This window comes from Schistocerca americana, chromosome 2, assembly GCF_021461395.2.
Source record: "Schistocerca americana isolate TAMUIC-IGC-003095 chromosome 2, iqSchAmer2.1, whole genome shotgun sequence".
NCBI lineage: Eukaryota > Metazoa > Arthropoda > Insecta > Orthoptera > Acrididae > Schistocerca > Schistocerca americana.
The window spans coordinates 421,215,523-421,231,687 of record NC_060120.1 but is presented as its reverse complement, the minus strand read 5'-3'; the positions used below and the strand labels follow the sequence as shown (position 1 = coordinate 421,231,687).

Below are 16,165 nucleotides of genomic sequence, written 5' to 3'. Positions count from 1 at the left end.
GGCAAAGTTGCAATGATTCCTGAGCAAAGTCAAGCGTGTCTTGTCTATCCAATATGTCTATCACTTGTTGAAGGGAGGGATTGACGAGTTTCAAAATCTGTTCCCGTATGCGAACATCAGAAACGTTCTGTGCTATTGCATCACGTACCATTGTATCTGAATAAGGGAGTCCACATTCACACTCAAAAGCACAATCCCGAGTAAGGCCTTGCAATGTTGCAACCCACTCCCTATTAGTCTGACCGGCCGTACGTTTTGTACGAAAGAACGTATACCTTTTTGCAACTACATTAACTGTTTCCTTGAAATAGGCATCTAAAGCAGGCAAAATTTTGTCGTAGGACAGAGTTGCTACGTCGCGTTGGGGAAATAATTTCACTATCACACGGTACGTTTGCACCCCTACACACGCCAATAAATGAGGCTGCCGCTTGTTACCTTGAATTCTGTAGGCGGCGAGATGAAATCCAAACTGGCGTGACCACTCCGTCCATGTTTCCTTAGCTGGTTCATAGGGCCTAAAAGGCGGTGCAACTGCGAGTTGTGGCTGCGGTAGCGGTGAAGTGGCGGCTGCCGCATCGTTTTGCAGTGCACGTTGACCCTGGACGAGCTGTCCAAGGGCATCCAATAACGCCTGCGTCTGCTGATTCTGCAAGCGATAAAATTCGGACAGTACATCTGGCGAAGCCATGACACAAGTAAATGTAAGCAATTAGAAAGAACAAGACCCTTTCCGTTGACGCGTCGCCAAAAATTGTTGTGTCTAGACAAGACAGCCTAGACACAATGAGAGGAAGCTGAAAGGAACGCGCTAAGCCAAAGCAGGGTGCGTGAGGTCTGAAACAGGATACGTTATGAATGCTATAAAGAAAAGTACGTAGCTTCTGGAATACTTAACTCTAATCCATCCTTGCGATACAAGTGAGACTCTTTAGATACGTGCAATGTTACTAATGGCGCCTTGCTAAGTCGTAGCCATTGACTTAGCTGAAGGCTATTCTAACTATCTGCTCTGCTAATGAGCTATGCTTTGTCCGTGTAGTCGCTAGCAAAGTCATCCGTACAACTGGGGCGAGTGCTAGTCCGTATAACTGGACCTGCCTTGTGGTGGCGCTCGGTCTGCGATCACACAATGGCGACACGCGGGTCCGACTTGTACTAATGGACCACGGCCGATTTAAAGCTACCACCTAGCAAGTGTGGTGTCTGGCGGTGACACCACACTTACATACCTGTGTGTTAGCGTAGGTCGAAAATACAGCTTCTTTCAACTGAAAACATTCTGACCTGTCTATTTGAGTATATATATGTACAAAAGCATTTCTCACGTATTGGTATCCAAGGGCTTTAGCAACAAGCTGCAGTAAGAAATCTGACATAGTTTCACTTTGTGTGTATAGAAAATTGTGTGAAGCTCAATTGAGTACAGAAAATTGCATGGAACTCAGTTGTGTCAACTTCCCATGATAAGACTATTTTAAACCTCTTACGCATATGAGCACCAACATTGTCATTTTGGTCATCAACGTAATATCTGTTAATCAGTAATATTTATCTAAAATAATTTCAATAATGTGCAATTGCTGGTTGCTTCATTTTGTTGTGACAGATATTGTATTGATGGTTAGATCAGTTTGTTGATTTTTGTGGCCGTAGAGACGACAAGCACTGTCAGCATTATTTTGGCAACTGCAAACTGTGCTGTCCAAAACAATGGAATACGCCATAGGTTTACGATAGCATGTAAGAATGGTGTCACCATTCTCAGTTGATACTATTTCCCGTGCATCTAAGGTAGAATATTGGAAATCATCAGAAATAGCTCATTCCAAAGTTATAGATGTATATTTTACTTCAGTGATAGTATTAGAAAATTCAGACAAATGGAGATAAAAAAGCCGTTTACAATCCATATATGTAATTACAGGATGAAAGAGGGCAAAATAAGTAGACAGTTTCTGCTATAATTTCAATTTATCCTGTTTGGGGTGATTTATTGTTTCCCCCTTACTTGTTTTGCATTTGAATTTGTCACATCTACATATTTTCTCTGTTGCAGCTTTCATCAGAATGAAGGAGTGATAGTCCTTGGAGCTACAAACAGGAGGGATGATTTAGATAAAGCTCTTCTCCGTCCAGGAAGATTTGATGTTGAAGTAACTGTAAGGATACTCCAGAAATTTACATTTTGTGTTCTGGTCATGTTAATGTGTAGAAAATAGTTCTCTGTTTCATTATTAGTGTCAGGAGTAAGTGCCTGATAGTCAGTTGCCCCCAAAAAATTACTTAAATTTCTTGTAGCTGATTGCCTATATGTCATTTTAACAGCAGCAAAGACAGTGTGGTGTGTTATCAGTCATGAAACTAAACTTGAAAAGGTAAATGATAAAACTCCCTGTGATTAGCTATGAGACATATGAGATTTGATTCAAATCAGTGGTCATTAGATTCAGTGAATTCTTCCTAACAGTATCTGAAAACACAAGAACAAAGAGGGGACATTTCCATCACACTTAATTATACAGACATTTGTAGTTTTGTGAATGTAGTTGTTTAAGGGGCAACAAAAATATTAGGTCACTGAAAACTTCATAACTAGTCAATGGGTCAAGGTACATTTCCTAAAATATGCAGTAGTAATACCTGTTTATAGGCAAATAACCCATAATTAGACCAATCTCCCCCATTTGTGCTTTCATCCCCCTCCCCCCACCCTCCCAAAGATTTCTTTACTGAATAAACTAAGTTCTGGAAGAAATTTTGGCCTTTTCTGTGATGTTGGCAAAGCTAGGGAAACTGCCACATTATTTTATGGTTGTAAAACCATTCCCCACACATGGATGACCATGAATAACCAAAAATGGATCATATTAATAAATGATGCCACAGGAATAAAAGTAAATTTGCAGTGACGAAGCATTAAATATGATACCCAGCAAGATTCAGTTCCAGGTTTCTCCATTGTTGTACACAACAAACAACTGCAACAGATATGGCTATACGTATGCACGCAAACTTTCAGACAAACGCAAATCGATATTGTTTTCTTTCAGACACATGAATGCGTCACTGTTGGTAAGAGAAGTAGAAACGAAGGTGAGAGTGAAAGGGAAGCATTTACAAAGGACAGAGATAGTTATTGGCCTGCAATACAAAATGTTCTCCACCCATGGTGGGCTACACTGGCAGCCCTTTGGCTGTACTTTGGCAGCTATCTGCAACAACTTGCAACATCAACAATATTGCCTAGCTGTATTGCCATCTACTGCAGCGACATTGCAACATCAACAGCAACACTAATGCTGCCAAATATTGCTGTAACACATGACCCACCTAAATGGCCTTGAGTAAAAGAGCAGTGGGATCAAAAAATCAGTGTGGGTAGATTAGAATTAGTCGTGATTTGATGTTAATATGCTTTACAGTAATAACCTGTAGTGTAAATAATTGGTAGAATTCAACCATTGTTTAATGGAATGTTACATAATTCAGTTATGTGTTTCAAAAGAGAGACCTCTCATCATCAGATTGCTGGATCTAAATGGATGATTTTAATGTAAGACAAGGACCCATAGTCCAATGTATTTTTTATTTTATGAGTGATGCAGATGTGTTGTTGTTTTTAGTGTTTTGTCCATGTGATCTGAATATCGTTGAATTATGTGAAGTAAGGTTAAAGTGGTTGAATACTATTGCTCATAAACTGAATATTTGTCACACCCCACTGGCTTATTCCTGAAATCTCTACATTCATGCTTGCATATAGGAGTTCATAAGACAGCAAATCTTTGTGGAAACAAGTGGTTTAAATTACTGATAATTTTTATCCTTTTTGCTAAATGGCATGCATGGGCTTTCAGTTTTTGTTTATTTTGGTAGTATTGTTGTTTTATGTTGATGACACATGCTTTGTTTATTTGTTGTTATATCTTTGCAATTTTCAAGCTGTTAGGTTAGTTTCATTATTGCTGCTGTGGCGTTAATCATGGATGCCCCACTGTCTATTTGCGCCAAAGAAGAGCAATGTTCAGTGATCCATTTTTTCTGGTTGGAAGGCTTATCAGGGGCCGAAATACATCGAAGACTTTCGGTACAGTACAGGAACAGTGTTTTGCCACAACAGAGTGTCTACGAATGGATTGAAAAATTCCGAAATGGTTGCATAAGTGTTACACACGATGAAGGAGCCAGATGACCATTTACCGCCACAAATGAAGAACCCATGGAGCATTCACACGAAATGATTCTCTTAGACAGACGATTAATTATTGACAAAATGGCACATCGTCTGCAAATTAGTCATGGTTCTGCCTATGAAATCATCCACAACAGACTTGGGTCTCATAAAGTTTGTGTAAGATGGGTCCCAAAACAACTCACACAGTTGCATAAACAAACGCGCTTGGACATCTGCAAAAAACATATGGATTGCCATGGTAATGAAGGGGACAACTTCTTAGATGGGAGCATTACTGGTGACGAAACATGGAGCCATCTGTATGAGCCCGAGAGTAAATGGCAGAGTATAGAGTGGAAACATCCAAATTCGCCGTGTAAGAAAAAGTTCAAGACCCAACCATCCGCAGGAAAACTGATGCTTTCAGTTTTTTAGGATGCTCAAGGTCCAGAACTGAAACATTATGGGGAAAGGGGCACAACACTAAACAGTGTATGATACAGTGAGATGCTTACTGCCAGGCTGAAGCCTGCAATTCGAAGCAAATGCCGAGGATTGCTGTCAAAAGGTGTTGTGTTGTTGCACAACTATGTCCGCCCGCATACTGCTGCCCACACTGCTGAAAAGCTCCAGGAACTCAAATTTGAAGTACTGGATCATCCTCCATATAGTCCCGATCTTGCCCCTTCTGACTATCACTGGTTTGGTCCACTCAAACAGGAATTGAGGGGCCATGAAATTGCCTCGGACGAAGCAGTGAAAGAAGCGGTGCATTCCTGGCTTGCAGCTCAACCAAGAATCTTCTTTTATGAGGGCATCAGGAAGCTTGTACAGCGATGGACCAATTGCGTTGAAACGCAAGAAGACTATGTCGAAAAGGTTCTTGTAAGTTTCCTATTTGATTACAATAAAATTTTATAACCACTTTGCGAATAATAATTGACTTACCCTCGTATTATTAATGTGTGTTTGAAATGTTTCGATCAACTGTTTGTTGTTTATGTATATAATATGTTGTTGAGTGCAGAGTTGCATAACTCATCTTTAGATGTCCCTACAACTTTCCAATCAATCAGTCTGCTGGTGCAGACACAAGTGTTTCAGAGCACACTTTTCAGTGCACGGTGTTGAACATGGGACTCTGTAACAGGCAAGTCCTGCATGTTCCCATGTTCACCTGATTGGATGAATTACCTTTCTTATCACAGTAGGTCGATTGTCATGTTCAGATACACTGTCATCCAGGCGAGTGGCTGCTCAAAATATCCACCACACAATGGACTCATGTTAGTGAAGTCAATGTCAGGTTTCCATAGGACCTGTGGTAGTAATTGAAGGCAACATGACACCTGTGGACTACTTGAACATTATTGTGGACCACTTGCACCTCTTCACCAATGGTGATGGCATCTGCCAGCAGGATAACTGTGTCACAGTACCAAACTTGTGCTACAATGGTTGGAGGAACTTGATGGTGAACATAAATTAATGTTTTGGCCATGAAATTCACCTGATCTGAATCCAATGGCAAATGTCTGGGATGCCATCAGGTGCCACCTCTGTGCTCACAAATCACCAACCTGTGATTTGTGGAAATTTTGTAATTAGCATAAACATCTGTTGGCACATATCTTCAGGAAAATACCAATAAATTGTTAGATCCATGCCACACAGAATCACTGCTGTATTGTTCTCCAAAAAGTGAAGAACTTCACCATTAAAAAGGTGGTCATAATGTTTTGGCTCATCAGTGTGTCAAATTGATAGTGTTAACAAGTATGTTAAGTCATGTCACTACAATAGAGATACTTACAACTGTCTTGCATAAACTCACCCGTTCCTCCTTCTCTGGACTGTTCAAGAACCACTAACATGCAAACTGCTGTAGAACAACCATATCAAAAGTTTGTGTTAGTCAACAGTTAGTGCCCCTTAATATTCTTGCTGTTGTGTAATATCAAACTAGCACACGGCAAAACTCATTCAAATCATTATGTGCATTAGATTGAATTATAGAAAGACAATACAGATACATTAGGACTGTCCAAACAATCTACTGTGGAACACAGTGAAGAAACTGAACACCGTTTACAGAGAAGATATATTGTGTAAGACCCCACTGTAATTAGAAGCATGTACTAATTCAATTATGAATCCTGTTGTGAAAGATTTATTAACATCATTAAAGAAGACATTAGCTAGACATACATACCTTAACTTTAGTATAGTTTTTTTAGAAGCTTGACTTGCATGTTTCATAACACCATTAGTTTGTCAGACAGGTTTATGAATGTCAGTATCTGTTGGTAATGTCTTTTTTACCTATGAACATGTAAAGTAGGCTTTCAAAATACATTGTTTATGTGTACGCCATTTGAATGCTCACTGTATTAAGTAACTGAGTGATTGGACAGTCATATGGTTGTCTGAAGGTAGAGTTATATAATTCTGAAATCTATAATATATTATGCATCCAAGCAACAAAAATAAAAACAGCTGATTGGAACATATTAAACACATATTTTTACTAGCGTTTTGATTGACTTTTCCAATGCTTATGTTTTGAAATGGAACATTCTTTGGTTTTCAGGTGCCCGTGCCAGATTATGTAGGACGTAAGGAAATCCTTGACCTATACTTGGGCCGTATACTCAGCAAGGATGTTGATGTTGAAATGTTAGCTCGAGGTACTACTGGTTTCACAGGAGCAGATCTTGAAAATATGGTGAACCAAGCTGCACTGAGAGCAGCTATTGATGGTGCTGATTCTGTTTCCATGAAGCACCTTGAAAATGCAAGAGACAAAGTCCTTATGGGTAAGCAAATGCAATATTTTCTTCCATAATTACTCCCTGCCACATCACTCCCTCTCCTTTTTTGTGCACAAGTAAACGGAAACTTTGTAAGTTTATACTAATTGTTTGTGGGTGTGGGCGGCCTGTTAGCATAAATCAGAAAAAATAAATACAACATAAAAGAAATTGGACAGATCACAGGATGAGTAATTCCTAGCCTTATTCAACTGGGGCATCCAGTTTGCAGTCCACTTTTCCAAAATTACTTCCTGCTTCCTATTGCTGAAATAGGATTTTAGCAGATTATTTAATAAGCCAGTGATGATGTACTGAAGATGCAAGGATGTCAACATTAGGAGTGCAAAAGAAATTCACTACTAAATTCAGAGAAGAGGATGGATAGGTGGAAAGAGTACATTGGAGACCACTGCAATTGGAAAGAATTGTCTGCCGACATGATATAAGAAGAAATGAATGTCTGTTGGGAAGACTTCCAGGATCCAATATTTGAATGTGACTTTTTCAGAGCTTTGGAAGGTTTGAAACGTTCTAGTGAAATTTCTTAAATAATTTGAGTAATTGGCAACCAAATGATTATTCAAATTGATATGTGGAATCTGAGATTGGGGACATACAATTGAACTTTCAGAGGACTTATCACCCGCCACTCCTGAAGCCAACAAATGCAGATAAATGTAATAATTGCCGTACAGTTAGCTGCAAGAATAATAAACCGAAAAATGGAAAAGAAATTTGATATGTGTTGTATGACAATTAATTTGACTTTAGGGAAGATATGCCGTTATGACAGTGTGCTTTATAATTTAGGGAAGAATTACAAAAAATCTGCACACTTACATAGGATTTGTCAACACAGCAAATGTTAGAGACGGTAAAATGGAGGCAGATGCTTCAGACACTCAGGAAAATTGTCATAAGCTACAGGTAAAGAGGGGTAATTTACAACTTGTACAATAGTAAAGAATAGGAATAAAAGACAAAGAGAGAAGTGCTCTCAATAAACATACCGTATTTACTTGAATCTAAGCCGCACTTTTTTTCCAGTTTTTGTAATCCAAAAAACCGCCTGCGGCTTAGAATCGAGTGCAAAGTAAGCGGAAGTTCTGAAAAATGTTGGTATGTGTCGCCACAACTAACTTCTGCCGTCGTATATATGTAGCGCTACACAGGCATGATTTGCAGGCACAAAGATAAATACTGGCGCCAAAACCTCTGCGTCAGTATAAATAAAAAAATAAAAAATAAAAAAATAAAAAATGTTGTAATATGAGCTTTTTTCTCTGCCCCGAGTTTCGACCTCTGCATTTTCATACATTATTCAACTAAGTAAGTACAAATTCCGTGTTGTTCATCTTTGAATGTAGCAGCATTTCAATGTACTACGAAAATCCTACTGGCAAGACTACCATATTTACTCGAATCTAAGCCACACTTTTTTCCGGTTTTTATAATCCAAAAAACCGCCTGCAGCTTAGAATCGAGTGCAAAGCAAGCGGAAGTTCTGAAAAATGTCGGTAGGTGCTGCCACAACTAACTTCTGCTGTCGAATATATGTTGCGCTACACAGGCATACTTTGTAGGCACAAAGATAAATACTGGCGCCAAAATTTCTGCGTCAGTAAATAAATTTTTTTAAGAAAAGGTGGAAGACAAGCTTTTTTCTCCGCCCCGAGTTTCAAACACTGCATTTTCATACATTATCCAATGAAGTAAATACAAATTACGTATTGTTCATCTTCGAATGTAGCAGAATTTCAATATACTACGAAAATCCGACTGGCAAGATTGTTTGGGATGTTTGTCAATATGGCCAACTCTAGGTTCTGAATTTTTTCCTACCTGTGAGAAGAGATGGTTGCTAATAGGAACTTCTATGAATTGCGAAACATATGCAGTATTCTCTTCAACATAAGAATAATATGAATATAAACATTTTGCGATGTATTCTTTCGTGTTTGATGCTGTTGTTGTTGTGGTTTTCAGTCCTGGGACTGGTTTGATGCAGCTCTCCATGCTACTCTATCCTGTGCAAGCTTCTTCATCTCCTAGTACCTACTGCAACCTACATCCTTCTGAATCTGCATAGTGTATTCATCTCTTGGTCTCCCTCTACGATTTTTACCCTCCACGCTGCCCTCCAATGCTAAATTTGTGATCCCTTGATGCCTCAAAACATGTCCTACCAACCGATCCCTTCTTCTAGTCAAGTTGTGCCACAAACTTCTCTTCTCCCCAATTCTATTCAATACCTCCTCATTGGTTACATGATCTACCCACCTTATCTTCAGCATTCTTCTGTAGCATGACATTTCGAAAGCTTCTATTCTCTTCTTGTCCAAACTAGTTATCGTCCATGTTTCACTTCCATGCATGGCTACACTCCATACAAATACTTTCAGAAATGACTTCCTAACATTTAAATCAATACTCAATGTTAACAAATTTCTCTTCTTCAGAAACGATTTCCTTGCCACTGCCAGTCTACATTTTATATCCTCTCTACTTCGACCATCATCAGTTATTTTACTCCCTAAATAGCAAAACTCCTTTACTACTTTAAGTGTCTCATTTCCTAATCTAATTTCCTCAGCATCATCCGATTTAATTTGACTACATTCCATTATCCTCGTTTTGCTTTTGTTGATGTTCATCTTATATCCTCCTTTCAAGACACTGTCCATTCCGTTCAACTGCTCTTCCAAGTCCTTTGCTGTCTCTGACAGAATTACAATGTCATCGGCGAAACCTCAAAGTTTTTACTTCTTCTCCATGAATTTTAATACCTACTTCGAATTTTTCTTTTGTTTCCTTTACTGCTTGCTCAATATACAGATTGAATAACATCGGGGAGAGGCTACAACCCTGTCTCACTCCTTTCCCAACCACTGCTTCCCTTTCATGCCCCTCGACTCTTATAACTGCCATCTGGTTTCTGTACAAATTGTAAATAGCCTTTCGCTCCCTGTATTTTACCCCTGCCACCTTCAGAATTTGAAAGAGAGTATTCCAGTTAACATTTTCAAAAGCTTTCTCTAAGTCTACAAATGCTAGAAACGTAGGTTTGCCTTTTCTTAATCTTTCTTCTAAGATAAGTCGTAAGGTTAGTATTGCCTCACGTGTTCCAACATTTCTACGGAATCCAAACTGATCTTCCCTGAGGTCCGCTTCTACCAGTTTTTCCATTCGTCTGTAAAGAATTCTCGTTAGTATTTTGCAGCTGTGACTTATTAAACTGATAGTTCAGTAATTTTCACATCTGTCAACACCTGCTTTCTTTGGGATTGGAATTATTATGTTCTTCTTGAAGTCTAAGGGTATTTCGCCTGTCTCATACATCTTGCTCACCAGATGGTAGAGTTTTGTCATGACTGGCTCTCCCAAGGCCATCAGTAGTTCTAATGGAATGTTGTCTACTCTTGGGGCCTTGTTTCGACTCAGGTCTTTCAGTGCTCTGTCAAACTCTTCACGCAGTACCTTATCTCCCATTTCGTCTTCATCTACATCCTATTGCATTTCCATAATATTGTCCTCAAGTACATCGCCTGGTATAAACCCTCTATATACTCGTTCCACCTTTCTGCCTTCCCTTCTTTGCTTAGAATTGGGTTGCCATCTGAGCTCTTGATATTCATACAAGTGGTTCTCTTCTCTCCAAAGGTCTCTTTAATTTTCCTGTAGGCAGTATCTATCTTACCCCTAGTGAGACAGGCCTCTACATCCTTACATTTGTCCTCTAGCCATCCCTGCTTAGCCATTTTGCACTTCCTGTCGATCTCATTTTTGAGACGTTTGTATTCCTTTTTGCCTGCTTCATTTACTGCATTTTTATATTTTCTCCTTTCATCAGTTAAATTCAATATTTCTTCTGTTACCCAAGGATTTCTATTAGCCCACGTCTTTTTACCTACTTGATCGTCTGCTGCCTTCACTACTTCATCCCTCAGAGCTATCCATTCTTCTTCTACTGTATTTCTTTCCCCCATTCCTGTCAATTGTTCCCTTATGCTCTCCCTGAAACTCTCTACAACCCCTGGTTCTTTCAGTTTATCCAGGTCCCATCTCCTTAAATTCCCACCTTTTTGCAGTTTCTTCAGTTTCAATCTGCAGTTCATAACCAATAGATTGTGGTCAGAATCCACATCTGCCCCTGGAAATGTCTTACAATTTGAAACCTGATTCCTAAATCTCTGTCTTACCATTATATAATCTATCTGATACCTTTTAGTATCTCCAGGATTCTTCCAGGTATACAACCTTCTTTTATGATTCTTGAACCATTTGTTCGCTATGATTAAGTTATGCTCTGTGCAATATTCAACAAGGCGGCTTCCTCTTTCATTTCTTCCCCCCAATCCATATTCACCTACTATGTTTCCTTCTCTCCCTTTTCCTACTGACGAATTCCAGTCACCCATGACTATTAAATTTTCGTCTCCCTTCACTACCTGAATAATTTCTTTTATCTCGTCATACATTTCATCAATTTCTTCATCATCTGCAGAGCTAGTTGGCATATAAACTTGTACTACTGTAGTAGGCATGGGCTTTGTGTTGTCTATCTTGGCCACAATAATGTGTTCACTATGTTGTTTGTAGTAGCTAACCCGCACTCCTATTTTTTATTCATTATTAAACCGACTCCTGCATTACCCTTATTTGATTTTGTATTTATAACCCTGTAATCACCTGACCAAAAGTCTTGTTCCTCCTGCCACCGAACTTCACTAATTCCCACTATATCTAACTTTAACCTATCCATTTCTCTTTTTAAATTTTCTAATCTACCTGCCCGATTAAGGGATCTGACATTCCACACTCCGATCCGTAGAACGCCAGTTTTCTTTCTCCTGATAATGACGTCCTCTTGAGTAGTCCCTACCCGGAGATCCGAATGGGGGACTATTTTACCTCCGAAATATTTTACCCAAGAGGACGCCATCATCATTTAATCATACAATAAAGCTGCATGTCCTCGGGAAAAATTACGGCCGTAGTTTTTCCTTGCTTTCAGCCGTTCGCAGTACCAGCACAGCAAGGCAGTTTTGGTTAATGTTACAAGGCCAGATCAGTCAATCATCCAGACTGTTGCCCCTGCAACTACTGAAAAGGCTGCTGCCCCTCTTCAGGAACCACACGTTTGTCTGGCCTCTCAACAGATACGCCTCCGTTGTGGTTGCACCTACGGTACGGCCATCTGTATCGCTGAGGCACGCAAGCCTCCCCACCAACGGCAAGGTCCATGGTTCATCAAACTCTCGTTTGACACTATCTCATTTAAATCCTGTCTACCCAATAACCTACGAAACTAGTGTGAGACAGTAGCAAATGCGGAAGAATATACATATCATGTCATGTTTATATTCGTATTATTCTTATGCCTAATAATGATACAATCGGAAATGAAGCACTGCAACTGACTATATTTTTATATCTAAGATGACTCTAATTTCTGTGCAGAATGTAATGTACAAAAGAGGCATCTGCAGAGATTTTCAAACGGAGAAAAATTTTAGTTAAACTCTCGTTCAGAACATCTATCATACGCAGTCTATTATTTGGTTCTTGTTCGTCATTAGCAAAGAAAGCAGCAGTGTAAGTAACAACAAATAGCAGTCTCTTGCCATTGTTTCGCTAATTTCTCATTTGATGAAAATGTCTTCCCAGCAAGTCAAAGTTTCAAGTTAGGGAACAGGAAGAAGTCAACTTAGGGCTAAGTCTGGTGAATAGGGTGGATGAAGAACCAATTAAGTGCCCAATTCATGCACCTTCATAATAAGTGATGAAAGAGATGGTGCATTATCCTGGTGAAAGAGCACTTTTTTGCACACAAACCATCGTATTTTTCAGCCAACAAAAGTTTCAAACAATCCAATAATGAAGCATAATAGGGTCAAATTAGGTTCTGCCTTTTTCCAGTCAATGAGGGTTATTCCTTAGGAATCAGAAAAGCCTGTGGCCATCACTTTCCACACTGACAACATGATCTTTGCTTTCTTTGGTGCTCTTTCACAAGCCTTTGTTCATTGGTTTGACTGCCATTTTGACTGTGATGAGTAATAATTGGAGCCAGGTATCGTCAACAGTCACAAATGGGCACAAAAAATCTTTGACTGTTATTAAAGGTCACCAGACATTATGTTGAAATGGTGTGCTGGATGCACATTTGGATAACTACGAGTAACCATGGCACCCACCTCACACACAGCTTCTTCGTAGCCAATTCTCTATGCAGGATATTATGAGATGCATATAGTCTCAGCAATCTCAAGAACTTTTATTTGGTGCTCTTGCATCATCATATTGTGGATTTTATCAATCGTTTCCTTTGTGGTGATCTGATTTGGATGGTCGGTGTGTTCTTTGTTTCCGCTGCTTGTTCAGCCACATTGAAATTCATTAATACAATAGTAAATGGTCTCAAGGATGGTGCAGAGTCCAGATGAACTTAGTTATGTATTTATTTGTGTGCCAGTCCAACCCTTCAAATGAAAATGTTTAATAACAGCGTAAACTTAGTGTTCTCCATTTTCAGCCACAGTTGATATGCTGACCAATTCAGACACGTATCAACAATGAACTGTATGCTGTATGTTGTTGAAATTCTTTATAAAGTCTTCAGAATAATCAAGTGTACCAACCACGAAGGCACAACAAAGATATTCCGTTCTTTTGTGGAAATTTATCAGACTTACTGAACCCACCCTCATAGTTGAAATATGTAACTTGTACAGCTAGATTTTTGATGCTTAATAAGTTTTCGATCCATATTAGTCTTTCAAAGACAATGATCCTTAATAATAAAATTCTAAGATGTAAGTTACCACATTAATGAGAATTGCAGGACTAATTTGGAAAGAGGAATGCAGAATTATGTGGTAGTCATCTTTGTACTAATTTGAGTAAGTTGAATTTTAGTCTGCCTAATCAGGCTGACTGTTTTCCCTGATAATTTACTAAAATTATGTTTATATGCTTCTCAACATACCTAAAAAAGAAACTAGAGGAAATGCAGTGTTGCATTAGAAGTGGTAGAGTTTCCATGAGGCTAAGTATTGAGCATTGACATTTCTAATAGTGATACAGAGCTAATAAAATGGTTCAAATGGCTCTGAGCACTATGGGACTTAACTTCTGAGGTCATCAGTCCCCTAGAACTTAGAACTACTTAAACGTAACTGACCTAAGGACATCACCCACATCCATGCCAGAGGCAGGATTCAAACCTACGACCGTAGCAGTCGCGCAGTTCCAGACTGTAGCGCCTAGAACTGCTCGGCTACTCCGGCTGGCACAGAGCTAATAACAAGTGCTACTTAGTTGCTGATAATTTCTCAGTTCTTAAGCAAATCGTAGCTGGAAGCTCTTCATTGTCTTTTCAGAATGCTGGTAGTACACTCTGTAAATACTGTTACAAGAAAATACACTCATGTTCAGAAAAAGCAGAACATTTTGAACGACTAAAGAGAGGACGTTCATGTTCATGGGACATGTACATTAGTATGTTCTGAAGAAATGATTAGTATTTGAACCACGTTGGCCCGCGGTTTCAAGGTCAATATCAATATTGTGGTGCAACACCACAAACTGGTAAAATGTGCCTATGGCTCTTGTTGTCACAATTAACTGGAGGTAATGGATCCGTGTGACTTGAGCGGACTTGCAGGATGCCTCGCAAACTGTACCATCAAATCAGTGAGTCTGGAAGGGGCAAGTTATTGGCATGAGAGAATGTGATGCATCCATTGAGGAAATTGCTGCTCGTGTGGGACAAAGTGTTTCGGCAGTGCAACAAATGTATGCAGAATGGCTCATGGAAGGCCGTAGAACACAACGAGATGGGTCAGGTTGCACCGCCCAGACCATTCCCTGAAAAGATCAACACTTCATACAAACGGCAATGCAGGACAGATCAATGTCGTCCTCGGCTCTGGTGCTACAGTGGAACAGTGTAACACATTGTACACTGTCAGGAGTGACAGTTGGTCGCTGTTTATTATGGCATGGGTTACGTGCTCATCACCCACTTCTCCGCCTACCTTTGACAGATGTGCAGAAACATGCTAGACAGCAGTGGTGTGTGGAACAACATCATTGGGAACAGGAGTGACATCAGATAATGTTTTTGGATGAATTCAGGTTCTGTTTGTTTTTAAGTGATGGCCGCTTTTTGGTTTGCCACAAACGGGGAGGGGCATCACAGGTCCGCATTCACACAAGACATACAGTGCCAACTCGTGGCCTTATGGTGTGGGGTGCTACTGGATACAGCCACAAATCACAGTTGATGCATATCCAGGGCACTGTGACTAGTGTGAATAACATCCTGCAACCTGTAGCCATACCCCAGATGCCAATTCTCAGCGAAGCAATGCATGGCCACATGTTGCTGCGTGAACACATGCCTTCTTTGTGTCACAGGGTGTTGGCCTTTTGCTCTGGCTCGCCAGATCACTAGACGTATTGCCAGTTGAAAATTTGTGGCATTTGGTGAAACGACAGTTGCAGCACTGTGACCCAATGCCAACTACCACGTATGAACTTTGGAACCAGGTGAATGCAGCATGGATGGCTATCCATAGGACACCATTTGTGCATGGTACGCGTCATTGCCATCGTGCATGGAACAAGTCATCAGAGCCCATGGTGGACCTTATGCCTACTAGGAACAGGGCACATGCTTTTTTTTTTTTTTTTTTTAAAGGGTTGCATAATAATATTTGTTATCCCCCCCAGGCATGTTTAATGAAATGCTGACCTTTAGAGGATGACTTCTGATTTGTAATGGCTATCAAATACATACATTAGGATGAGCAGTAAATTGAATTGCTATAAAATAAACAAAGTGTAATTGGAGGGATAAAAAAGTGTAATCACCAAGCAGTGGCAGTAGAAAACACATGTAAGGGTTAAAACATGTGCAAGCTTTCAGAGCCAGTGGTTTCGTCTTCTTGCAGAAGTATTGCAGGGGAAGGAAGAGGGGTGAAGAAAAAAGACAGAAAGGTTTATCAAATGGGGAGAGTTCGGAAAAGTCACCCCAGAACCCCAGGTCAGAAGATACTTACTGGACTGGATGAGAAATAAAAACTCATTTTCAAAAATGAAGGACGTCACAACAACCAGTGAATTCATCAAGTGGTGCCAGGACGTAAAGGACAAACTGAAATATATGAAG

The 16,165-nt window shown here is 39.8% G+C and overlaps 1 protein-coding gene across 1 annotated transcript in view; it reads left to right on the top strand.

Moving 5' to 3' along the window:
• The window catches only part of LOC124594340 (ATP-dependent zinc metalloprotease YME1L-like), a 110,341-nt gene that overhangs the window by 69,708 nt on the left and 24,468 nt on the right, over nt 1-16,165 (top strand). The window contains exons 9-10 of the mRNA XM_047132708.1: nt 2,060-2,162; nt 6,768-6,993. Of these exons, the coding sequence (XP_046988664.1) occupies nt 2,060-2,162; nt 6,768-6,993 (329 nt within the window). The remainder of the gene's footprint in view (nt 1-2,059; nt 2,163-6,767; nt 6,994-16,165) is intronic.